This window comes from Corvus kubaryi, unplaced genomic scaffold (assembly GCF_017639235.1).
Source record: "Corvus kubaryi isolate FWS band 111438036 unplaced genomic scaffold, C.kubaryi_AGA036_p1.0 76, whole genome shotgun sequence".
In the NCBI taxonomy this organism is placed as follows: Eukaryota; Metazoa; Chordata; class Aves; order Passeriformes; family Corvidae; genus Corvus; species Corvus kubaryi.
In genome coordinates this window covers 9,451,117-9,473,691 of record NW_024582063.1, presented here as the reverse complement: position 1 = coordinate 9,473,691, position 22,575 = coordinate 9,451,117, and the positions used below count along the sequence as shown (strand labels likewise).

The 22,575-nt window shown below is 46.1% G+C and overlaps 1 protein-coding gene across 5 annotated transcripts; it reads right to left on the bottom strand.

Moving 5' to 3' along the window:
* Positions 1–261: 261 nt before the first annotated feature.
* On the bottom strand, positions 262–22,304 carry RD3 (RD3 regulator of GUCY2D). 5 transcript variants are annotated; one of them, XM_042051501.1, is made up of 4 exons: positions 22,221–22,280; positions 21,559–21,702; positions 11,509–11,821; positions 262–4,330 (listed from the first exon to the last, which is right to left on the bottom strand). In XM_042051501.1, exons 3-4 carry the CDS (start codon positions 11,802–11,804, stop codon positions 4,033–4,035), a joined length of 594 nt encoding a protein of 197 aa, XP_041907435.1. In that variant the 5' UTR covers positions 11,805–11,821; positions 21,559–21,702; positions 22,221–22,280; the 3' UTR covers positions 262–4,032. The 5 variants fall into 5 exon arrangements, with proteins under 5 accessions (XP_041907435.1, XP_041907437.1, XP_041907436.1 ...); XM_042051503.1 differs by lacking the exon at positions 21,559–21,702 and having other exon boundaries at positions 22,221–22,304; XM_042051502.1 differs by lacking the exons at positions 21,559–21,702; positions 22,221–22,280 and adding an exon at positions 21,881–22,149.
* Between the last annotated feature and the right edge of the window lie 271 nt (positions 22,305–22,575).

Genomic DNA, 22,575 nt, shown 5'->3' with positions numbered 1-22,575 from the left:
CTTTGCAATTGCTTAATCCTGGTTATTTATCACCTTATATCTTGAGATCTGATGGTAGAGGTAGCAAGACAGAAGGTGGGCAGTTGCATTTGTAGCCTGTAGAAAGAGGATGTTTTTGTTTAGATCAAGTGCCTTTACCATTCTTGCCTTCCTTCTTTGATACATACGCAGTAGGGCAGTGGAACAGCTGTTGTGTTTGGCTAGATATGGAAAGATTATATTTCAGGAGATCTTTAATTAAAGACAACAAGTACAAATAAATTGGTTTATATTCCACAGCTTTGCTTTAATTCTCCAAGGTTCCGTGATGAAATGTATAAACAGTGCAGTGTCAGCAGACAGGTATTTCCCTCAGAGGTTACTCCAATTCCCCATGGCATGACAGCTGCCTGAACTCTATGCTGATGTGGGTGAGGAACCTCAGCTCCTGCCTGCACATCCTTTCTGGCTGACACAGCTTGTGGCCAGGCTCATCTCTAGAAGCCACAGGAGCAGGGCTGCACAGCCTCCCTCAGGTGAGTAGTGCTTCTAAGGAGTGCTAACCCCTGGAAGCTGAGCAGTGCAGCTGAGCTGCTGCCATTGCTTATTAGAAGGTGTAGCAAGTGTAGGACTGCTTTTTCCTGGGTGTGACAATGTCCTTTGGACAGCACAGCACTGTCAGCAATGGGGCAACAGCGATGCTCTGAGCTGGTACCAAAATCCTTGCTCAGTTCTGAGAGAGTGTTTGAGGATTTAGAATGATTCTTGTTCGGTTCGCTTCTGTTTGTTAGCGATGATGTGCTGCTAGTAAATGTTTTATTCTCCTTAAAGAATTAAGACACAGGACTAGGTCTCAACAGGTGCTAAAAACAGATCAGAGAGTCTCATCAAGGCCATGTAGAAAAGGGGTTTTTTGTTTTTCTATACCAGCAAGTAGTGCAGCCCAGGAGGAGCAGAGCTGTAGAGTCAGACAGTTGCCTGTGAGGACCTGATCTTCATATTACACAGGTTTCATGAGAGTTTACTTCAGACCACCCTTAGTCCAGATTTGTGGTCTTTGAGCCACTTGCAGTGGATCATTTGGGTTGGCTTTAGCCAGAAGCAATCTGGTTTGCCTGCTGTGTCTGCCCAGTGCCACGGACCATAGCACAGTAGGTGGGGACAGTCAGGAGTTTCATGCTCCTCATTTGAACTGACGCTAATTTAGCCACAGCAAATGTGGAATTAGGACAAGGCAAACATGAGTGGGTAGTTGTTGCTGCATGCTGTGACCAAAGATCATTTAAGGTTCAGTCTACAGCATTTCTAAGAAAAATGAGCACCACAAGCAGTGCAGCAGTCATGCATCCTGATCACCTCCCAGCTCTGCTTCAGTACCTGCTGCTGCACGCACAATGCAGGAGCTCGCAGTCAGTCTCCAAGCAGCTGGCTACAGGCAAACATGGTACTACTTCTACTCCTGTAAGAGTAGATAGCATGGAGTAAGAATAGGACTCTCATAGCTTGGTATCTGAATATCCCTCTATCATCCGATCCTGCTGCGAGCCCAGTGTAACCTGCAGAAATGGTGGAGGGAGAGTGATACTGTTTAAGAGTTTGGATTACTTTTTATTGTGGAATTAGAAATGATAGGTAAGTTGAGGCAAAACAGCTGTCACCAGCACTGCCACAGCCTGGCCTCCATGACATGCAGGGCTTTGACCAAAGGTCAGATCTGTCTCCTTTGCTGGCTGATGCACGAGAATGGTGTCTGCCAGCTGGAAGTTGTTAATGAAGGACACAGCACAATCACAGGCTGCTGTGGTAATGTGAACGCTCTTCAGTGATTTCCTTGGCTTTCTGCATTGCTGAAGAGAAGTTACTTACTGCTGATTCTCCTTAAGAAAGAGTGAGCTGACACTACTGACACTGTACTGTAACAAAGAGCTTTGTGGCAGTGTGTCAGAATGTCCCATGTCTCCCAGCAGTCCATCAAACATCGCATCGACGCAGTCAATACTGAAGGTGTCAAACAGAACATAAGTGCAAATAAAATGAATACAGAGCTGCAGCATGAAATTCATGAACTCGTCTCAGCCTTCAGTACCATACAGTGGCTTGCAAATAAAAAAATAAAGAAAATATGGCTGACTCTTTTCCAAACAAGAATTTTTTCTGCAAATTGTGGTGATCCCTTGCTAGAGGTCCTACATCTTCTAGGCAGCTAAGGCTATGCTGAGTATGCCAAGCCTTTGTTTTTACTTCATATATGCAATCACATTACTTCACAAGGACGTATGGCTGAAAAACGCTAAGCTGATTGTCAGAAGGCTTTAAACTCTCCCTCATGGACCTACAGTTGAAATAGCCTGTCCCAAACTGGATGCTGTATTTGGAAGCCCTGACTTTTTGGTTAAAAGTGAGCTGCTTTCTGTCCCTAGGAGGGTTGCTGGCAGCAATGTTTACCAAGGGATAGAAACTGCAGCCTGGTGCTAGTTAGAAAGCCTTGTCTTCAATCTTACATAGCCCAGAGGGGAGAGAGGAAGAGCCAGAATCCCACAGTCTCAGAGAGCTCTTAGGGGGTTTGATCTTGATCTTTTTTTAATGCTGCCTTCCTCAATCTCTGGAAGAAACTGCACATTTCTAGTCTAGGATAGATTTCATGTACTGGAATTCTTCCCAGAGCTGGCACAGCTTCAAAGGGTTTTAATCTTGGCTGTAGAACCCACATGCTGTTGCAAAGATCCCCAGGGAAAAATAGCTGGAAACGGACAAAAGAACAACAAAGCCACAGGGTCCTCCAGGAGGCTATACCCCACTGAGATGATTCCCCAAAAGCCAGTCATACAGGCAAATCCCCCTCTTCGTTCCCTATCTTCCATTCGTCACCACAAAGCATCCTAGCGCTTGGGTTCTCTACAGGACACTTGACTTTCACAGCGTGCCCTACTGTTCCCTTTGCTGGTGAGAGCTCTCCCTACAGATGCTGAGGTAGAGCCTTAGTAGCTTTTCCTTAGTGGCATTTTCCTGTCTCTCCAAGGTCTCACAGAGCCCTCATTTGCCAGAGCCCTTCAGTCACTCAGAGCAGCAAAAAGTTCAGATGATCTCAGCTGTTGCCACTGTAGAGAGAGTCCTGGAGATGAATGCTGAGTGCCTTCACCCTTCCCTTTACATGGATACTCTACTTCAGCACTCTTTCAGGCTTGGCCATAAACATTAATTTCAGCCCACTGATTTATTTCTGGGGTGTGGGGTGGAGCACCTACCTCAGCAACACGGAGCACTGAGGCCCCAGAACAGCACTTGACACAGCACTGGGGTATCCACCTGTGTATCTACACAGCAGGTTGATAAATTTCTATCTACTCTGCAGGTGCAAGGTTCAGGGGGTTCTGCCTGCACAAAAGAGAAAATACCCAGGAAACCTGAACATGCATAAACTGGTTGTTGTGGAACATGATTGGTCTTTAATCTCAAAAAGCTTGGGTCTGTTTCTACTCAGGTTGGATTGTGAACTGTCAGCAAAAAAGCGGATCAAGAGCAGTGCTGAGGTTACCTGTGAAGTTTGTCGTAGCACTGAGGAAGGCTATTAGTTGGGAAAGGAAGTTCAGTTCCAAATCAGATACCAGCTTTAACTCACAAGCCTGATCCTGCAAGCCTCACTCATTTAAGTGGCTGTCTTGCTTTCAGCAAGATTGGTCCAGCCAGCAGGTCTCAGTAGCTAGAGCCAAAAGTTTTTATAGATAACTACATCCAGGCTGGAGGGGAAAGGGAGAAGACAGACATAGCAAAACTAATTCATTTTCCACAAGAAAGCAGTAATAAAAATGAGATAGTAAGTGAGCCTTGCCCTTAAGGTTACTGAATAGCTACTGAGTTAAAGGGAAGGCCACCATGTTTGGTAATAAATGGCGTCACAGACTGCAGGCATCAGCAGCGGTTACTATGGACACAGCTTCCAAGACAGAGACAGGCAGGAAGAGGGAGATGGAAAAGAGAAGAAACAGAAGAGTTAAAAAAGGGTTAACTGGGATTTTGAAAGATCAGTGTCTAAAAACCTTATTCAGTATAGAGTCAGAAATCCTTGGTGTTCCGAAATTCTGGCATGCTCCAAACCCTCCTGTTGGGCTGGGTGCCCCGTTCCACATCCTCAGAGATGGTCTTGATGTCACTGATGAATGGGGAAATCCTGGACCGAGATTTAAATGTTGTTAAGGAGAGGCTGGTTCTGTTCTTTGTGTTCCATTGCCTTGCAAGCTTCTTGGCCTCTTCCTCCTCTTTGATCTTCTCAGCAGCTTCCTGCAGGACGGAGCGGAAGAGCTGGGATACTTCCTGCGCTTCTGGTTCGTACTCAGCAACGACTTGCCGGAACCTGGAAGCACAGTCAAGGCACAGCTTTGATTAAAAACATCAAATTACAGATTGCTGCCAAATCACTCTGCTAGGCTTGGAACTTGCACTTTCCTGCTAAATGGGGCTCCCTGGACTGAAGGGAACAACAACAAGGAGGGGCCATGAAAATATGTCCAAAGTCTCTAAAATCACAAGCAAGCCAGGGAATGTAAGGAAGCAATGAATCACTGTTTCTTAAAAACGCAAGAAATAATAGGGAGAACCAAACAAAGCTAGAAGGCAAGTTTGAAACAGAAGGAAGTGCTTTTTTCACACAACACCTGTTAAACCAGAACTCAGTGCTATCAATAGCTTAAGAAACAAAATTATTGGACAAGTTTGTGGAAAATGTCCCCATCACTGCTGATTAAACATGATTGTCCAAATGCACATCCTTGCTCAAGACAGTCCCTGAACTGCAGCTTACCAGAAGCTCAGGGTAGACCAGGAAAAGCCCCACTAGACTACCTGTTTCCAGTTCTTGTTCCCCATAGCATTACCCAATAGCCTCTAGACAAAGGAAAATCCAGTCACTTTCAGTGAAGTGGTGTTTCATCTTCCTATGGATTTCTGTAAGGTAATGGACTGGCTCAGCTGAAAACATCTTGGTTGGCAGCACGATGCTGTATCTCTGAATTATTTCAATGCCTTCTCAGCAGAGAGCGCAAAATGGAGTTTGTTGACATTTTTTAAGCTATCTTAATACACCAAGGAAGTGAAGAATCACGACTGTTTATTTTGCACGTGAGGAAGACAAGATGCAGGGCAGAATAATTTTCTTGAAACCAGAATGGGCCACTGGCTGGACAATGAAGAGAACATGTCATCCTGACACCTTGCTGGGTGAATTGTCCCCATCCTGGAGAGTGTGGGATCCACTTCCAAGGCTCACACACTGGTGATGTAGATATTCTGACTGTTCTGTAATAGTATGTATTTGTGACAGATGGTAATATGGCTACTCTTCTAATAAATAATCAGTTCTTAACATGAAAATTATACTTGCAAGCAGACACGGAGTTAAACTAGTACTTCACTAAAATCCAGGTATTTGTAGTTCAGGGAAGCTAAAATGTAGAAGGTAAGCATTTTGGTATTTTTCTCCAACAGAATTTAACAAGGATGGACAACGGTAGGACTGTATTTAAATAAGCCTAATACAGCAGAAGCTGATAGAATAAGATATTGTCTCTTTGGTTTTTGATAAGCCCTAGGAATATAAGAAGGAGTTTAACACATATGGAATTGCATTACTTAATAGTGTGCCAAAGGATACCCAAGATTATAAGGACAGAAAGGAAACCAAAGAGAAACCAGAAAGACTTTTTGTATATGTATATATTTTGACTCTGACTATGGAGGCCTGAAATTGGACACACATCTTGACATCCTGCTGTATCCCAGGTGTTTCTCTCCCAGCAAGTACTGGCAGCTATGTGTACAGTTGTGGAGTCACAGGTGTTGCTTGCTGTCAGCAACAGGGAACTCGCTGTCAGCAGAAGCACCAGTCCCTCCCAGTGTCAAGCCAGAGCAGCTTGATACAAAACCTTCCAAAGTCACCAAAATGTTCCTTAACTGTTTCAGTTGCTTTGGATCAATTCTTAATCTCCCTCCTCCACCCCCTCACCAAAAACATCTAAACTTTGAACGTTTGGGTGCAAAAAGCCTCTGAGGTGTTGTAGTTCGTGCTGGTATTTACTGACACAGTGATGCTGAACTGAATTGTGCAGAGCCTGGAATAGCAAGAGACTATCTCTTGCTGAGGGTTAGCAGACAACAGCAGGAACAGGGATTTGCTGCACATTGCAAACTTCCTTTCTGCCTTCTGAGGAGGCACTTCTGTCGCCTTATCAAAGAGCCCAAAATACAGTTTTCACAATAAATGAATTTTTCACTTGATCCTATTTGAAGCATAGACAGGTGAGTCCATAGAAACCCAAGTCTTCATAACAGGGAAGGGAAAGCAGCTTCAAAGGATTTCTTTTTGCAGAGGTGAACTAAAATGAGTCGTTCCGTTATTTTATCTCTGTGTGTGTTTTAAAGAGAAGCACTGTCATATTATATATATTTATGTATATCAGTACATCCTCCTCTTTTGTATTGGCAACTGTGCACCCAAAAGGCCGCATCACTGCCTCCACTTTCAGAGGTTGTGTGTCATACTGCTGGGTTGTGGCTCCAGAGCAGGCAGCAGCACGTACCAGGCTATTACTGGGCCAGTGCCTGGCTCTGGGAACAAGAGGGGAAATGGATGATATGACAGCAAATATACCCCCTGAGCAGACAGCTCTAATGCTAATACCCTGTGTTGTTGATAATGCTGCCAACCAATCCAGCTGAAATAGTTTTCTGAAATCAAGGTAACTTTCCACCTTCACAGCTATCTGCCTGCTCTCTTCTTAGCTTAGTTTTGTGAACTCTGCTGTTAAGATTTACCTCTAACTTTTCAGGATCAACACCAAAACTACTTTATATGGATTTGAGCAGGTCTAAGAAACAAAGGGAAAGCGATCCAAAAAACTGTGCCAGTCACACAATGAAAAGCCACCCTCATTCTGATGGAGAAGGGAAAGGGGACGCTTTTCTCTCCCCTAGCAGGATGAACTAACTTCACCCCTTTATTAGTGCCCACCTAACTTCAGTACCAGCACGTTTGTGTAAGGGACAGCTCATGTAGGAAGTCCAAAAGGTGTGCACACCACAAATATTTCTCAACACAAAAGATGGACAGGTTATCTGGGCTGAGATCCAGCTAAACCAATCTGTGTATCAGAAAAAGACAATGTTTTTGCTGCAGCCACCTACACGTAACCGAAGCCATCTTCCCCAGATATCAGTGAACACCAGTTGATGTGCTGGATGATCTGGCAGTCTGCTCTCTGCACAGAACATCCAGTATATAAAAACAGAAAACCACTGGAATCAAGGAATACGGGTTTTTATCTTGGGAAACAAACTCCACACCAAGCTGCTCGGTGGAGTTAAGAACACAAAATTGCACAAGGCTCACCTTCTAGCACAGGTTAACACCCTGACGCTTTTGCATGGGATAGTTTCAAACTAGGCAACTGCACAACCATGTCTAGAAACGCCTCAACAGGGTTTCCTTACTCATCATAAAAGCAAACCTATCTATCTTACTCGTGTCTCAAGCTGTGCAACTGTGGTAGCTATCCTGGAACACATCGTGCAAGTCACGCAGTCTGAGATGTGACTGCCAACAAAACTCACCTTGAACCAGCACAGAAGCCTGGGGAGGATGCATGGGCACACACAGGGATGAGCACATTCCCCAGTCCAGGCAGTGTTTTAATCACAGTTCAAACAAATTTGTCCTTTAAATTGTGACCCTCCCATTGCTTTATAGGCCTGATAGATTTTAAGAATCCGGCCATGCTTGGCTCATGCTGGCATTGCTTTTTAAGGCGCTGTCACCTGCCTGTGTTATTCTGTAGGTCCCCTGTACAGTAGGTTCCCTAAGCACAGCCTGAACTTTAAAGACCTGATAAATCCAATGGAAGTCCTTGGACTTAAACAATGTGCTTATAGTTCAGGGTATTCCTGAGTGCCCATCTGAACAGGGAGCTCTAAGTAGATTTAGTCATTCAGGGAAAACATGGGGTTGCTTAGTGCTAATAATTAGCTGCCGACTCCTGAATCTATATTTTAAGCAGTAATTCTGCTTGTAGGGTAAAGCTATGAACAGCTTTGCTAGAGAAGGCTCCTTGACTCCCAGAGAGTTACAGCATTCACACTAATTGCAACATTCAGGTCACACCACCTCAAACTTAAGCTTGTAATTGTAAATAAATCCATTTCTGATTTTAGTAATTTGTCTTACATTCAAGCTAACTAGCAAAGCCACTTCAGCTATATGCAATCCTTAGAAAATTACAGTCATTAACCTGTGATCTTGATAACAATTCAGATCACCAAAATTCAGGTTTACATTTCCATACTAGGGGTTTTTTGGTTTCCCTCTGGGCAGAGGAGGATAGAAACCAACTGTTTCGCTTTTGCTGAAACTGAAAGAAATTAAAGAGACTTTAACTAGCTCTGACTAGGGCTAAAGCTCTGAGTAAAGATGGAAAAAATCTAGCATTTTTTATTGGCAACCTACTATTCTGCTTGTTCAGTTTAACCATGGCAGTTAGGTACTACAGGCCTCACCAAAATCACTGTCATTTCCTTCAGCTGGCTCCAGGATTTAATTTTAAATAGTCAGCCATCTCTAACCCAGTAACCTAAAGCTAAGTTACTCCTGAGTGCAATAGCTTTATTTGCATGAGGTGAATCAGTGTCTCCAGATATCTGAGCTATTTGCAGTGTACTTGAATCCTTCCAGAATTCCAAGAGACTCAAAGAGAAGTTTCTATTGACCCAAAATACAAAATAGGCAATCTGGATCTGAAAAAAAACCCCTTTCATCTGTGAAGTGCTCTTTTCCAGCCTCCTCCACATCTAAAGAAACAAATTTAGAGAAACTTTGCCTCTCAGTAGATGAGCCTGTAGCCACAGAAAAGGACAATTTGGATAATCATTTAGACCTTTAGAGAATGAAGTGACATCTCTGACAACTCATATAAAAATGTTTTGTTCTGGCTTTGACTCTGAACTCAGAGTCTCACAGAGAAGGAGACCTTGCATGACACAAACAAAACAAACTCTGCAGTCTTGCAAGATGCCTGCTACTTGTGTTATTTAAGAATTACATGCTTGTTGAGTGCAAAAAGGACTTCAGAAAGGACCTCAGCTGTTCAAATGCCTAAAATGGAAGGGAGAGGATCAAGCTTACTATTTCAGTCAGAACCAAGGACTTTGGTATGGTACATGCTCTGCATTTGAATTTCCCAATGCAAGCTTTTTTTTTGGTGGAAGATTTTTCTAAAAGCTGCTACATATTAGGAAGTCACAGAGTACTCGAGAGGAAACATCAGTGCTGCAATGATCTTGATCTTGTTACTAAAGTACTTCACTGGAAATGTGGAGGTTTCGTTGCATTCCTGTTATACTCATCTTGAGGAATTTCAGGGTAGTTACTAAAATCTCCATCTTATCTCATTTTCCAAGAAGAGAATTTATCCAATTTTGGCTTTCAGTTAAATTGCATGCTCTTTCTTTCTTCCTCCTGTGTGTTTTCACCTCCTAACATGGCAAGCCCCATTCTTTTTCTTTGTTTCCTCGTCAGCAATGAAAATTCCATGGAATCACAAAGCTCTCAGTTAGAAGGTAGAAAAGAAGAGAGGTCAACTCTTAACATTTCCAACACAAAATGAAAGGGTTATTGAATAAAACTAGGACATATTAGTTTAAGACAAGCAAAACACGGGTTTTTATGACAGAGTTGTTAAGTTCAGGAGTGAAACTCTGCCACAGGGTGCCAAAATGTTAAAAATTTACATGTGTTCAAAACAAGAGAAGCCTCCACGACCTAAACAACTGAAAGGAAAAGCCACATCAGCCAATTATGGACAGAAGGTCCACTTGTGGCTCCAAGAGTCTCCCAGTTACAAGGCACAGTAAGTTGGATGCTATATTTGAGGTGGTGTAGTTGCCCCTACTGTTGGATTTGCTTCCTTGTCCTTTGCTCTTCTCCTTACCCTGGTGCCACTGGCCACTCTGTCACATACAGACCAACATCAGATCAGCCAGACCTTTGACCCAATCCAGTTCCACCATTTTTGTGGCTGTGATAGTCCCTCCTCAATCACAGAATTGAACCAACAAGGTTATGAAATCCTCTTTTTTTTTTAGTGTGGCCCTGCTAACCATGCAAGCTCTGTAAAACACGCCACTTCTTGAATCATAGTGTAATACAATTTATGACAGCACCCTACAACAGCAATTTGTAAGAGGAGTTTTAAGAGGATGGTTTCAGCCTTTTTCAATCATGCCCACACAGAGTCCACCAACGTTGCTGAGTACATTTATCTACTGCTGGCAGTATGCTGAATCCTGAACAACAGTGAACAACCATTACAAGCTGCACTGAAATCACACATCTTGCATGATCTGTCTCAATTCCAAAAAAAAAAAAAAAAAAAAAAGCAGAGCAGCAAGCAAGTTGTATATGGCTCAGCTTTACTTTCCTGAAGAGGATGAACCTCGGGGCCTCCCAGCTCCAGCAACCACAGCCTGCTGTCATGGAAATAACCTGTTTGCTAGACAGGCCTTGCTCAGTGGCCCTGGGGATGGTAAAGATCGCTCTGAATCCCAAGGGTTTGAAGTAGCTTGTTTACAACATAGCTTGGAGTTATGCAAATACAAGGCAGGTGCTGTTCCCAGCAAATTTTCACTGGAGAGGTCTTGGTCACTGAATGATCCCAAATCTCTACATCTGCCACCATGGCAACCTTTGCAAGAGCCAAGGCTCTGTGCCAGGTTGCTTCCAAGGCTCAGTCCCAGGGAAGATGGGGGCTAGAGAGGTAATTTTGGCATTGTTTCTTGGCTACATCCACTGTAAAAGAGAGGACCAGCTGTTTCCAACCCTTTTACAGTTGCAGTTCAGGAGTCGTAGATTCATTTGTTCAAGGGAAAACAGGTGCCAGCATATGCAGTGAGGGCTGAGGGCCCTCTTGCATATCTCCTGCAAGGACTGTCTTCAAGTTTAAATCGAGGAATGAGGGCTCCAGTGTGAGGGGGGAAACACCAAAGGAGGTTGTTCAGAGTCTGTGGAATCTCCACTCTCAGAGATATTCAACAATGGACAGGACAAGGCCCTTAAGCAACCTGATCTAATTTTGAAGGTGGCCCTACTCCAAGTAGGAGGTGGAAGTACATACCTCTAGAGGTCCCTTTAAACCTCAGTTTCTCTAAGATTCTAAAGTCTGAAGCAAAAAAAAGCCATCACAATACTGAGATGGTAACTGTTCATCAGGCGAGGTAAAGCTGCTCTGGCTACTTGGGAGCATAAAAGCACTCAAGCCAATGTCAGAGGGAAATGGCATTTAGTAATTTCTTGAAGGAAATGATGTCGTGTTAAACTGACTTAAAACATGAGATTTCCCTCTTTCACAAAGAGGCTGTCCCAACCTGACTTACAATACAGGATGCCAAGTTTTGGTTCTCTTGGTCCTAGCAGCTCTCCCTCTGTCCTCTCACATCTAAAAGAGGAAAGGGGGAAAGGAAAGGTCTGTACCATCCCATCTTTTACCGTACCTGAGTATGACAGGCCCACAGTAGGAAGGATGTATTTTGGTGCACATATCCTCCAGCTGCAGCCGTTCTCCAGGGCTGATGTCATAGCTCTGCTTTGGGTAGCTGACCAGCCAGCCGTAGTCCACCCCGGTCTTCATCTTGCGGTATTCGTTCTCCCGCTCTCGCTGCTGCTTCTCTGCATGCTTGATCTGCCAGCTCAGCTCCATCATGAGCGTTTCAACCACCATTTCTGTGGGGTTCCTCTGGGAAATGCGGTTTGGGGGCTCATTCCACCTGAACCAGGATGCCAATGACATAATGCTGTGTGTCTTCTCTGGAAGCAGGTTGAGGGTAGAGAGGGAGAGAAAAAGAACAATGGCATCATCAATACACCTCAGCTGAGATCATTCTTCCCCCCACACCCCTCCAGTCTGTTGTTAAAATTGCTACTGGATAACCACTTGGAAATAATTGGTGCTGGGCACCTTGAGAAATCTCACTCATAGCAGCCAGCTTGCTCAGAGGGCGAGACAAAGGGTGAAGAGGCACTATCTCCCTTAACTTCCACTCACCATGTAATTAAAATGAGTCACAGTCCTCACACCTTAAGTCAGGTTACAAGGATACCTTGCTCCCTCCAGGCTAGGCTGGGGAAGCATTCTCCTGCCCACACACAGGGCTCGGGCTCGCAGGGCTGAACCCTCATTGGAGGGCACAACCTTGCAGCAACCCTACCTGTAAAAACCTCAGTGCACGGAGTCAAACGACTGCTGGGAGCTACATTCTAGCCAGGAGATGCTTAGGGAGGAGGCAGGGTAAGTGACCTGGTGCGGTGGGTTGAAGCTGGTGCCCACCAAAGCTGCTATATCACTCTTCCCCAGTAGGACAGGAGAGAGAAAATGTTTTGAAAGGCTCATGGTTTGAGATAAAGACAGAGAGAGATTACTCAGCAATTACTGTCAGGGGCAAAACAGACTCGGGTATATCAGTTTATTACTAATCAAATCACAGTTCGATAATGAGAAATAAAACCAAATCTTAAAACACCTTCCCCCCACTCCTTTCTTCTTCCTGGGCTCTGCTTTACTTCCAAATTCTCTACCTCCTCCCACCTGGCAGCACAGGGGGTTTGGGAATGGGGGTTGTGGTCAGTTCCTCACATGTTGTCTCTGCACTCCTTCCTCCTCAAGGGGAGGACTCCTCACATCATTCCTCTGCTCCAGTGTGGGGTCCCTCCCACGGGAGACACCCCTCCATGAATTTCTCCAGTGTGAGTCCTTCCATGGGCTGCAGTTCTTCATGAACTGCTCCAGCCTGGGTCTCTCACAAGGGACGCAGTCCTTCAGGAACAGGCTGCTCCAGAGGGGGTTCCCCGTGGTGTCACAAGTCCTGCCAGCAAACTGGTTCCAGCATGGGCTTCTCTCTCCATGAGGCCACAGGTCCTACCAGGAGCCAGCTCTGACATTGGCTTCCTACTGTGGAGGCACAGCCTCTTTTGGGCATCCAGCTGCTCTGGCATGGGATCCCACACGGGCTGCAGGTGGATCTCTTCACGCCTCTGAACCTCCATGGGCTGCAGGAACACAGCTGCCTCACCACAGCCTTCACCATGGGCTGCAGGGAGATCTCTGCTCCAGTGCCTGGAGCACCTCCTCCCCCTCCCTCTGCCCTGACCTTGGGGTATTTAGAGCTGTTGCTTTCCCATATTCTCACTCCTGTCTCACAGATGCTGTTGCTCTGTTTCTTTGCCCCTTCTTAAATCTGTTATCCCAGAGGTGCTACCACCTGGACTGATGGGCTCAGCCTTGTCCAGCTGTGGGTCCATGTTGGGGCCATCTGGCATTGCCTTTGGTGGACATGGGGGGAGCTTCTGGCAGCTTCTCACAGGAGCCACTGCTGTAGCCCCCCATCACTACCAAAACCTTGCCACACAAACCAAATACACCTGGGTAGGTTTGCTGCCGCTGTAACATCAGCAGCAGAGCTCGCCCCTGTCTGGGCAGCACTCACAGGAGCATGAGCCACGAGGCCAGGCAGAGCTTTAACCATTATTTTGCAAACGTGCTGCTACTGAAGAGGCTACAGCACCTTTTAGAAGCTGAAGTCTGACCATGAACTTTGCTGCAGGAGCACTCCTTCAGCACCACCACCAATGCCAAGGGAGCTGTGGCTGCTCTGAGAGGGAAGCAGAAGCACACCTAGGTTTAAACTGTTGTTACTTCTAGGTGAGATGTTTCTCCTGCTGGGGAGTTACCCAGCACTGAGAAGACAGAACAAATCACATCAGTTGGCTCAGAAAAAGATGGAATTAACTCCCCACCCAGCCAATCCGTTCATATTGTCCCTTCAGGAGGACAATGCATGGAACAAAGTTATTACCTATTGTACTTGTATTTAAACACAATGGAATCCAAAACAGGCACTAGGGAGCTGAACAGGAGCAAAACAGCATCTGTTTCTTCACACAGTGCACTTACGTGCCTTGTTGCTCCCTTCCATCAGCCCCTGGGGAGAAGTGGTGGCACAAATAATGATTGCAGCTGGGATTACAGAAAGGCTGCTCCTGGCAGCAGCCCAATCAGGACATGGCGTCAAAAGTTAACATGAGGGCAAGGGATTAAAGAGTCTGATTCTGCAGGGCCTGAGCAAATCCTCACTATTGGGACACAGACAGACACAAAATGGAGAAAAATATGCTTTTGATTTAAGCTTCCACATTGGGGTCTAGGGCCTTTAGTGAAAATAAAAATCACCAAAAGTTCATAACTACACAGTACTCCCACTAGAGCTGAGAGCCATGAGCTCCCAGACTCCCTAGACGAGAAATGATCAATAGGATTCTGCCATGACTGCGAGGAAAAGATGCTTCCATGCATCGTTCACTTGTCATAAAGTAGCCTGTTCTCTTTCAAAAATGTTCATACTATGTAAATACACCACACCATTAAAGGAAAATGCTCCAAAAACCTGGATAATCTGTACAGTGTCCCATGTTTGAAATTATTTCAGGCTCTAATGCTTAGGCTTTTCTAGAATCAGGACGTTTTCCAAACTCCATCAAAGGACTAGTTTCTCTAGTCCTGTATCCTACCTCTCCCAGCAAGCAATACCAGTTTCTTCAGAAGACAGACATAAAAGGGCTGAAAACTTCCACAGGTCACAGATGCAGCTACCTCTGAGTGTCAGGCCGCAGGTACTCTCCCGAGACTGTATAAACAGGCACACCTTGGCTGGCTTACAGTGCTTGTAAGGAGAGATCGCTGGAGTGACTGCTGGTGCCCTTGAGCATCAGCTGTGATCATCCTTGTGACAGCACTCGCAGTCAGCAGCTGCTGCAAGTAATCCTGCTCCTGTCTCATCTCTGTGCTCTGGAGGAGGAGGAGCAGCCAGTCCTTCCATTTGTGGTTATCGCCAGGGTGACTCCAGCTAACAGCTCCCACACCACCACGCACAGCTCCAGCGTCTGCCGCTGGCTAACTCGTCCCAGACACAGGAACAAACTCAGGCTGGAACTGATGTGCTGACAGCTTCAAGTCCGTGATCCTGCCACTCCAACGTGTACCTGGCTCTTGCTACATGGTGGCCTCCACTCACTGTTACACATTATTAAGGATGAAGACCTTTTCCTTGGTCTGATCACCCCTTGTGTAACAAAAGTGAGGAGCATAACACACCACGAGCTGCTGTAAATAAAGTCTCCTATTTCTTTTCAGCTTCTGTGATGACAGTAATTTTTGTAAGCTGTTCCAGGTACCTGACCAAATAAGGTATCATTATTATTTCCATTTGTGCCTTTATCTGATGAAGGTGAACCTGCCCTTCTGTATTTTAATTCTGGCTATGACCTGGTCTCACATTGATTTAACTCTGATGACTTCAGTGGCATCGGGGTAAATCAGTATAAAGCATTTCAATTGTGGAGCTGAGGAATACCCTTCCAGCTATTCCTAGCTCACCAGCTGTTTCATTAGAAGAGGAGCAAGAAGGGAATTTAGTAGTCACACTGGGAAAGCAAACAAGGAGACTTGGGTTTTGCATGATCCTGGGCTGTTCTTACTGCCATTATGGTTTTTAGTTCCACAGATCTCCCTCAAAGCAAGGCATTCTGCACAAGAACCATTGCACTAGCCCTAGTATTACAGAGAATAAACAGAAGAATATTTTGGATACCTTGTCTGCTGATACCAATGCCTGCTAAGCCTGAGGCTTGCCCAGTCCCAGAGCTTTCAGAAAGCTCTGGTAACAGGCAGATTTGCTTTTGGTATGGGAACGTGGATACTGCTGACCCCAAATGGGACTTCCACTTGACTGCCATAAAAAAATCTGCTTCCACAGTGAAGCCTATAAAGGAAGGCAAGCACCTCACCTGCAGCTGAAATAGCCTGTTCTCAAATGAAGGAAAATCCCATGCAAGCGTTTCAGGCACACTGGCAGCTTGTGCTGGCTGTTCCTAAGGGAGCCTTGTTTGTATGAGATTGTTTCCTTCCCCATCTCTCATCCATCATCTCCTCCTTTTGAGAGCTGGCAATTGGCCATCTCTATTTAGCAGGCTCAACAAGCCACCACTCTTGCCACTACTGCTCTTTGCAGCCTGCAGAAGATACTGCGGGCTCCATTAATTGTGGCTGCTGGTTTTAATTTAAAGTTCACAGGCAGGCTAATCATTAACTGACTCAAAATAGCTTTTCCATGTGGAAAAACTCAAAAGGACTGTTGGCAAGATGTGGACAACTAAAGAAAGGCAAAAGTTACAGCCTGACCTTCTTATTAGGGCAAAGGACAAATTTACACTTCGCAAGCATTCACATTAAAATGATTTTTAAGAAGAGACATTGTCCCAGCTGAATACACATTTCTGTTGCACAATTTGTCCATTTTCTAATTCCTTGTAAGAGGCTGTCCTGGGAGCTGACACAATCCAGTTGATGAACTACTCTGGTGTTATTCAAGCAAAATTTCCGAGGGGTTTATGGAAGTTCCACTCTGGAAACAGATCTGGGTTTCAAGACTTTGGTATCATTGGCCCTAGACCTTTGTCTAGAAGACAAGCCTTCCCCTCACACTGTTGGTTGCAAGTCTGACCACATAAAACCTCACAGAGTTTTAAGCACACATTTACCTCAGCTATGCTAAAGTCTGGAATACCTTTCCTTCTCTCTCTCTCTCTCACACACACACACACTCTCTCTCTGAGGGGTTGCTTCAAATTTTAGCAATTGCTAGTAAGTCCATCTGAGAGTTTTTCATGTAAATGTTTCCTGTTATTCTGCCTTTCTTCAGAACTCATTTTTGTTCTCTACACTGTCAGCAATTCCTGCATTTTTCTCCTCATGTACTTTACAGCTTTCTCCATTCTTTTCTCAGGGCATGTTCTGAACAATCTCACCTCATCTTCCATGTTTTTACCTTCTTCCATGTTTGCCCAAGTAATTTCCCTTTCTTGCTCCAAAGAGTGCACCAAAGAATCATCAGAAATATCAACCTTCATGTGCCTTATCTGTTTTTTCACCTTCTTCAAACAGGATTCCAGCCCTTCCTGGCTCTTTCACCAGCAAAGGGAGTATGTTTCCTTGGCCTGCTCTCTGGCTGGTCTTTGGCCAACTGGAGGCTGTTCATACAACCTGACAGCCACAGTCTCCTCCAGGCTCTTGCAGGCTGGATCACCACTTGCTAAGACTTGTTACAGCAGGGCTGCTTTCTGGTAAACCATGAGTCAATCAGCAGGGCCTGTTTATGAACTTCTGAGAATAAAAAATTCCTTTCCATTGATCTTTCTGCTGGTTCTCATCTTGTAATGCCCTCCAGGAGGGGAGAGAAGTATGCAGAGAGGGGGAAATGTGCATTTTGAAAAAAATGAGAGTAGAATAGGACTCCATAAAGGTATGTCCTAGGTTTGACAAGTCTCCTGTGATTTGCCTTTGCCTTTGCAGTCCAGGAGTGCTGCTGATAATCCTGTGGGACTCTCGAGAGCCTTAGGGGTGTGGTAATTGTGTAGGAGCAGAAGGAGAAGCTTTAAAGGGGTTAGGTGATAGGAGCCTAATCCATAATCCAGTGATGTCAACAGAAGGGTTGTCACTCAGCTGTAGATAGATTTCCAGGAAATCCACCATCATGCAAAGCATACCAACAAACTGGGCTGAGCAGCTGGGAAATGCCTTCCCTGCCTTCTTGTGGGTGGTAGTTCCTCACAGCTACAGTCAGAGAGCAGAATTTGCTCATGCAAGATACCCACTTAGCCTTTTTCCACACATGCCAGATCACAAGGTCACAAACAAGGAAATTTATTTCTAAAATAAGTGGCTCAAATCTGCCAGTTGTGCCCATAACTATACTTTTTAAGAGACACATATTCACAGGGAAAAGAGATAATGTGAAAGTGCAGAACATATTGAACATCATTTTAAATTATTTACCTCTTTAGTAAAGTTTGGATTATGTTGTCCAGGAAAGTCCAGTGTCCTTCAGATAGCAAAGGGTATCTAGTATCTGTCTGGACTGGAACTCACAGGTAGATTAAAATTGGTTTGGCTACACCCATCTCTGAATTCTGTGCTAACTGATGCAATGCTTAACCAGCTGCTCAGGCAGAAATTGTGGTCGTGGCTATGCTGCTGGCTCTATCTGCATGAAGTAGCATTAAGTAGCAACAGCATCAAAGATGAACCTCAAAATCTATTTCTCTTGTGATGAAGATATTTTAATTTTGTTCCAAAGAATCTTAGCAAGTTCTAATTAAGAAACTGCTGCCAACACCTTCTCAATTTTATTTATATAGTCTACCATAGCTTTGTAAAAGAATCCCTGTTCCCTGTTCTCCACCACTTTCTGGTTTGTTCAGCCTGGAGAAGAGGAAACTGAGAGGAGACCTCACTGCAGTCTACACCTTCCTCGCAAGGAGAAGCAGAGGGGCAGGCAGTGACCTCTTCCCTGTGGTGCCCAGTGACAGGACCCAAGGCAGTGGTCTGAAGCTGTGTCAGGGCGGGTTTAGGCTGGATATTAAAGAAAGGTTTTTCACCCAGAAGGTGCTCGGGCGCTGGAACAGGCTCCCCAGGGAAGTGGTCACAGCACCAGGCAGCCTGACAGAGCTCAGGGAGCGTTTGGACAATGCTCTCAGGCACATGGTGTGACTCCTGGGGATGTCCTGTGCAGGTACAGGAGCTAGACTTCAATGATCCTTGTGGGTCCCTTCCAACTCAGGATATTCTATGATTTTTTTTTTTTTTTTTTTTTTTTTAAGTTACTTGCCATTATTCTCTCCATAGAGAGAGTTTTACCTTACCAGGACCCAAAGAACCCTAATTCCTATCTGTCTGGAATCTCCTTTCTTGTTCAGTAACATGGAAGGCCAAGGTGTTTACAGATACTTGCCATGTGATTGTAATCTCAGTGGAAATTATTATAACCTCAGCCTGAGATGCTACGAGGTAATTAATGCTGAAAAAGCAGTAGGTAGAGCTTTTCAATCAAGAAATTTAAAAGCAATGCAAATACCATGATATTAACACAGCAGCATTCTTCATTCTGACCTGCAGAATAAAGAGAGAGAACTTTGGAGGACATTCAGAGGTCTGCTTATAGACCACAACAGAGAATCTGTGTTTTGCTTTATAAGCACACCGATTCCCCTGTTGTGATGGACACAAGCTATTCCTGGACTAAAAAAATTGAATATCACAGTGGTTAAAATGTGTCCAGGTACATGACCCTGTTACAAGTAGCAAGGAGCTTTGAATAACAGAAGCGCAGGGGATGAAGCGAATGCTTTAAATGCAACCTTATTGTCAAGTCTTCGTGGTTGCGGGTGTTTAAGGACAGCCAAAAGCCCCTCACAGCAGTGTCCAGGAGGGAGCCAGCTGTGACAGGGCACGGTGGCACCCAGCAGGCCCTTGCCTGCCAGGCAGTGCCCGTCTGTCCCCGGCAGGGCTGTGCTCACGCTCCGACCCGCCTGCCCCGGGCTGGCAGCTCCCGCTGCTGCCCGGCCCTGCCCCCGCCTGACAAGCGCTCCCAAAAACGTGTGAGAGCCGTGCTGCTGTTCAGCATGCAGCCCCATCTCCGTGATCGCTGCTCTCCAGCAGGCCTGGCATGCACTGTCAGCGGTACAGAAATGGACCGGCTCTTTGTCTGCTGCCATTGCCATGGAGGCTTGGGAGTCACTCAAGCCTTCAGTGAACACGGTGAGAAAAGGCAGCTGATCTAACAGGTACAGCTTCATGATCTACAGCAAAGCTGCACTAGTGTAAAACAGATTTGCCTCGTTGAAATAAATCAGACTTCTGTTGATTAACTCCAGAAGAAAATCCGGTCTGCAGATCTTAAAGAAAGAGTGAAGGAAGGGTCCAATAACTTGGAGCTCTCCTAATGCCTGGGACTCTCTACAGAAGACAATCTTTGTGTTATCTGCAGAAGCAAAAGGGTGGGTTCTACTCAAGTCTGCTCATGGAGCAGAGTGGTATTTTACAGTTTATCTACTTACCAAAGCAAATGAGTTCCCTTTGTTGAAAAAACAGGAGTATTTTCACGCCAAATTCTCACTCATGCTTGAAATAATGTTTCTAGTAGCAACCATAAAAGCACTGTCATACAACTTACACTAAGCCGTTACTTAAACCTACAGAAGACAGGATGTTAAAGCACACTGAATGGCTCTGTTTGCCTGACTTGTTATTAAAAGTCCTATATATTGCTCAGATCTTGCCACAGTGGATCAAACACACCTTCAGTTCTATATCTTGCTTTGATCTCTGTAGACTACAAAGCCAGGTTTCTAATCAGGACAGAGGGATGTAAAGTATTCTTCACCATTCATTCAGCTGTGTAAATGAGAGTTCAGAAGGTAGCACAGACCCATAGCTTTTCTGTTATTAAAATTATTCAAACCACCAGAAAAAAGTATTCTGCAATAAAGCTGTAAGAGCATCTGATGGAAGGCTCCAATACAAAAGGATTTCAGAATTAAAACTCTGAGAGATCCCCAGCTCATCCTTCTCTATTCTACTAATAACTACACAGTGTTATTAAAGGGGCAGCAATGTCACAGATTGGAGTTTCTAATACTGTCGTCCACTGCAGATACTCATATCTATAGAATTATATAAAGAGATTGAAACTCTGGCTCAAAGGCATGTTCCACTTGTCATCAGGGGATGAAATTTTTTTATTCATATATTGTGGCAAAGACCAGACTAAGTGCTGTGAAAATGGGCAGGTGAGATGTGCATTCTCCTTCCAGGCTGAGGACTGATTCTTCTGTGAAAGCAGGAGTAACTCATTGCATCGTAAGGTGAGAATGCATTTCAACAGACACCTGTACATTTCTGTTCAGGACTGAGCCTTAGTTACAGTATCTACCTGAAAAAATATTGACTGAAGATCCCCGAAGTCTCACTCTGCCTCGACTCACTGCAGAACTACTCCTATAGCAAGAGTTTTCTCTGTACTGCAGAATACTAGGACCAGAGTTAAAGTTTGATCATTGTCACAGGAGCTATTTAAAAATACACTTTGTTTTGAAATTAGCAGCCAAAGGAAGAATGCTAAATTCACAGTTTGAAAACTTAAGCCTGTCTCTGCCGAGATCCCACACAGCATTGGCAGCACCTGGCAGAGCTCTGGGAAAGCTCATGCTTTCCACCCTGCAGTAGCTGCGTGTCCCACCTGCGGGCATGGAGAGAGCAGTCACTGTGAGCAGCGAACAGCGCTGTCCTGACACAGGTTTTAATTAATGTATCAGCATTAGGAGATGTACAGTGTGCTCTATCCTTAGTCACACTGCCATAACTCCAAAGTTGTCTGACTGACCTTACTGGTACCTCACCGGGGTTAATAAACACTGGACTTCCGTGCTGCAGAGACACTTAGTAGGGCAGGTGTCTAACCAGAGAGATTTTTTAAGTGGCATAAGCATAAGGCAGCATAAACCATGCTTTCCTCCTTGACTGCCTGTCCTTACGTAACCAGTAACCCAGCGCTTATCCATGATCCAGGCAGCCGTTCCCGAGCCCAGCCTGGGAGAGCTGTCAGAGTGTCCCGGTCCCCTTCCCTTCGCTTCCCTGCCCACCCATCCCGCCTCACCTTTGGCACCAGCGCTCCCGCTGCTTGTGCGGACAGACGGACCCAGGGCGAGCCGAGAGGGTACCAGGAGGAGGACGTGGCTTGAAGTTAAGCCCTCTAAACTGGCACAGCAGGCTTAAACCCACACTGGGGTACGGATTAGCCCTGGTGACGAGATATAACAGCTGGGTTTACGGCAGTGCTTTGGAGCGATTAGGGCTTGGGCCAGTACCTCCACAGACACGGCCTCCCGGCAAAGAGCCGGCACCTCTCGGCTCAGACAGATTTCGGCACCTGTTTAAAAGTCCCTCCAAAACACGAAAACTTTGTGGGGTTTTCTAACCTGCAGCTGAGCCGGCTCTTTGAAGAAAATGCAGGTACTTGAGGGCACTGGGGCTGTCTGAAGGCGGCACGGCGGGGTTCGCTCCCGTCGCCCCCGGCCGTGCCCCCCCCGGCTCGGTGCTCGGGGCTGTCCCGGCGCTGTCCCGGCGGAGGCGGCCGCACCCCGCGCCCTGCCGGGAGCCGCTCGGGCCGGGCGATGGGGAGCGGGGACACCCCAGCCCCGGGCTCTTCGCCGCGAAGTCAGCGGTCCCCTCCGCTGGACACCACCTCCGCCCCGCCGGGCACCCCGCCCGCCGCCGCCGCCGCCGGCAGGGCCCCCAGCTCCTCCTCCTCCTCCTCACCGCGGTGCCCGCTCCCGTCCCGCCGGCGCCCAGCCGGGGCAGCGCCTCTCGCCGCCGCCGCTCCGCCGAAGTTGAGCGGAGCCGCCGCTCCGCAGCCGCCGCCCCCCGCGCCCCGCCCGCGCCGCCGTTCCCATGGTGACCACGGGAAGCCCGTTCGGTCCAGGGGCGTGAGCTCCGCCCGGGCATCCCACCGGCACCGGTACCGGCACGGCGTCAGGCCCCCGCGGGGACTCGCTGCTGTAGATTGAATTTGCACCGACAAACAACGGCGCAGAAACTGGATCTATTCATTCATTCCTCGCCAAGTCCTTTGGGAACAGAACAGAACAGTCTTCAGCCACAGAAGCCACAGGGG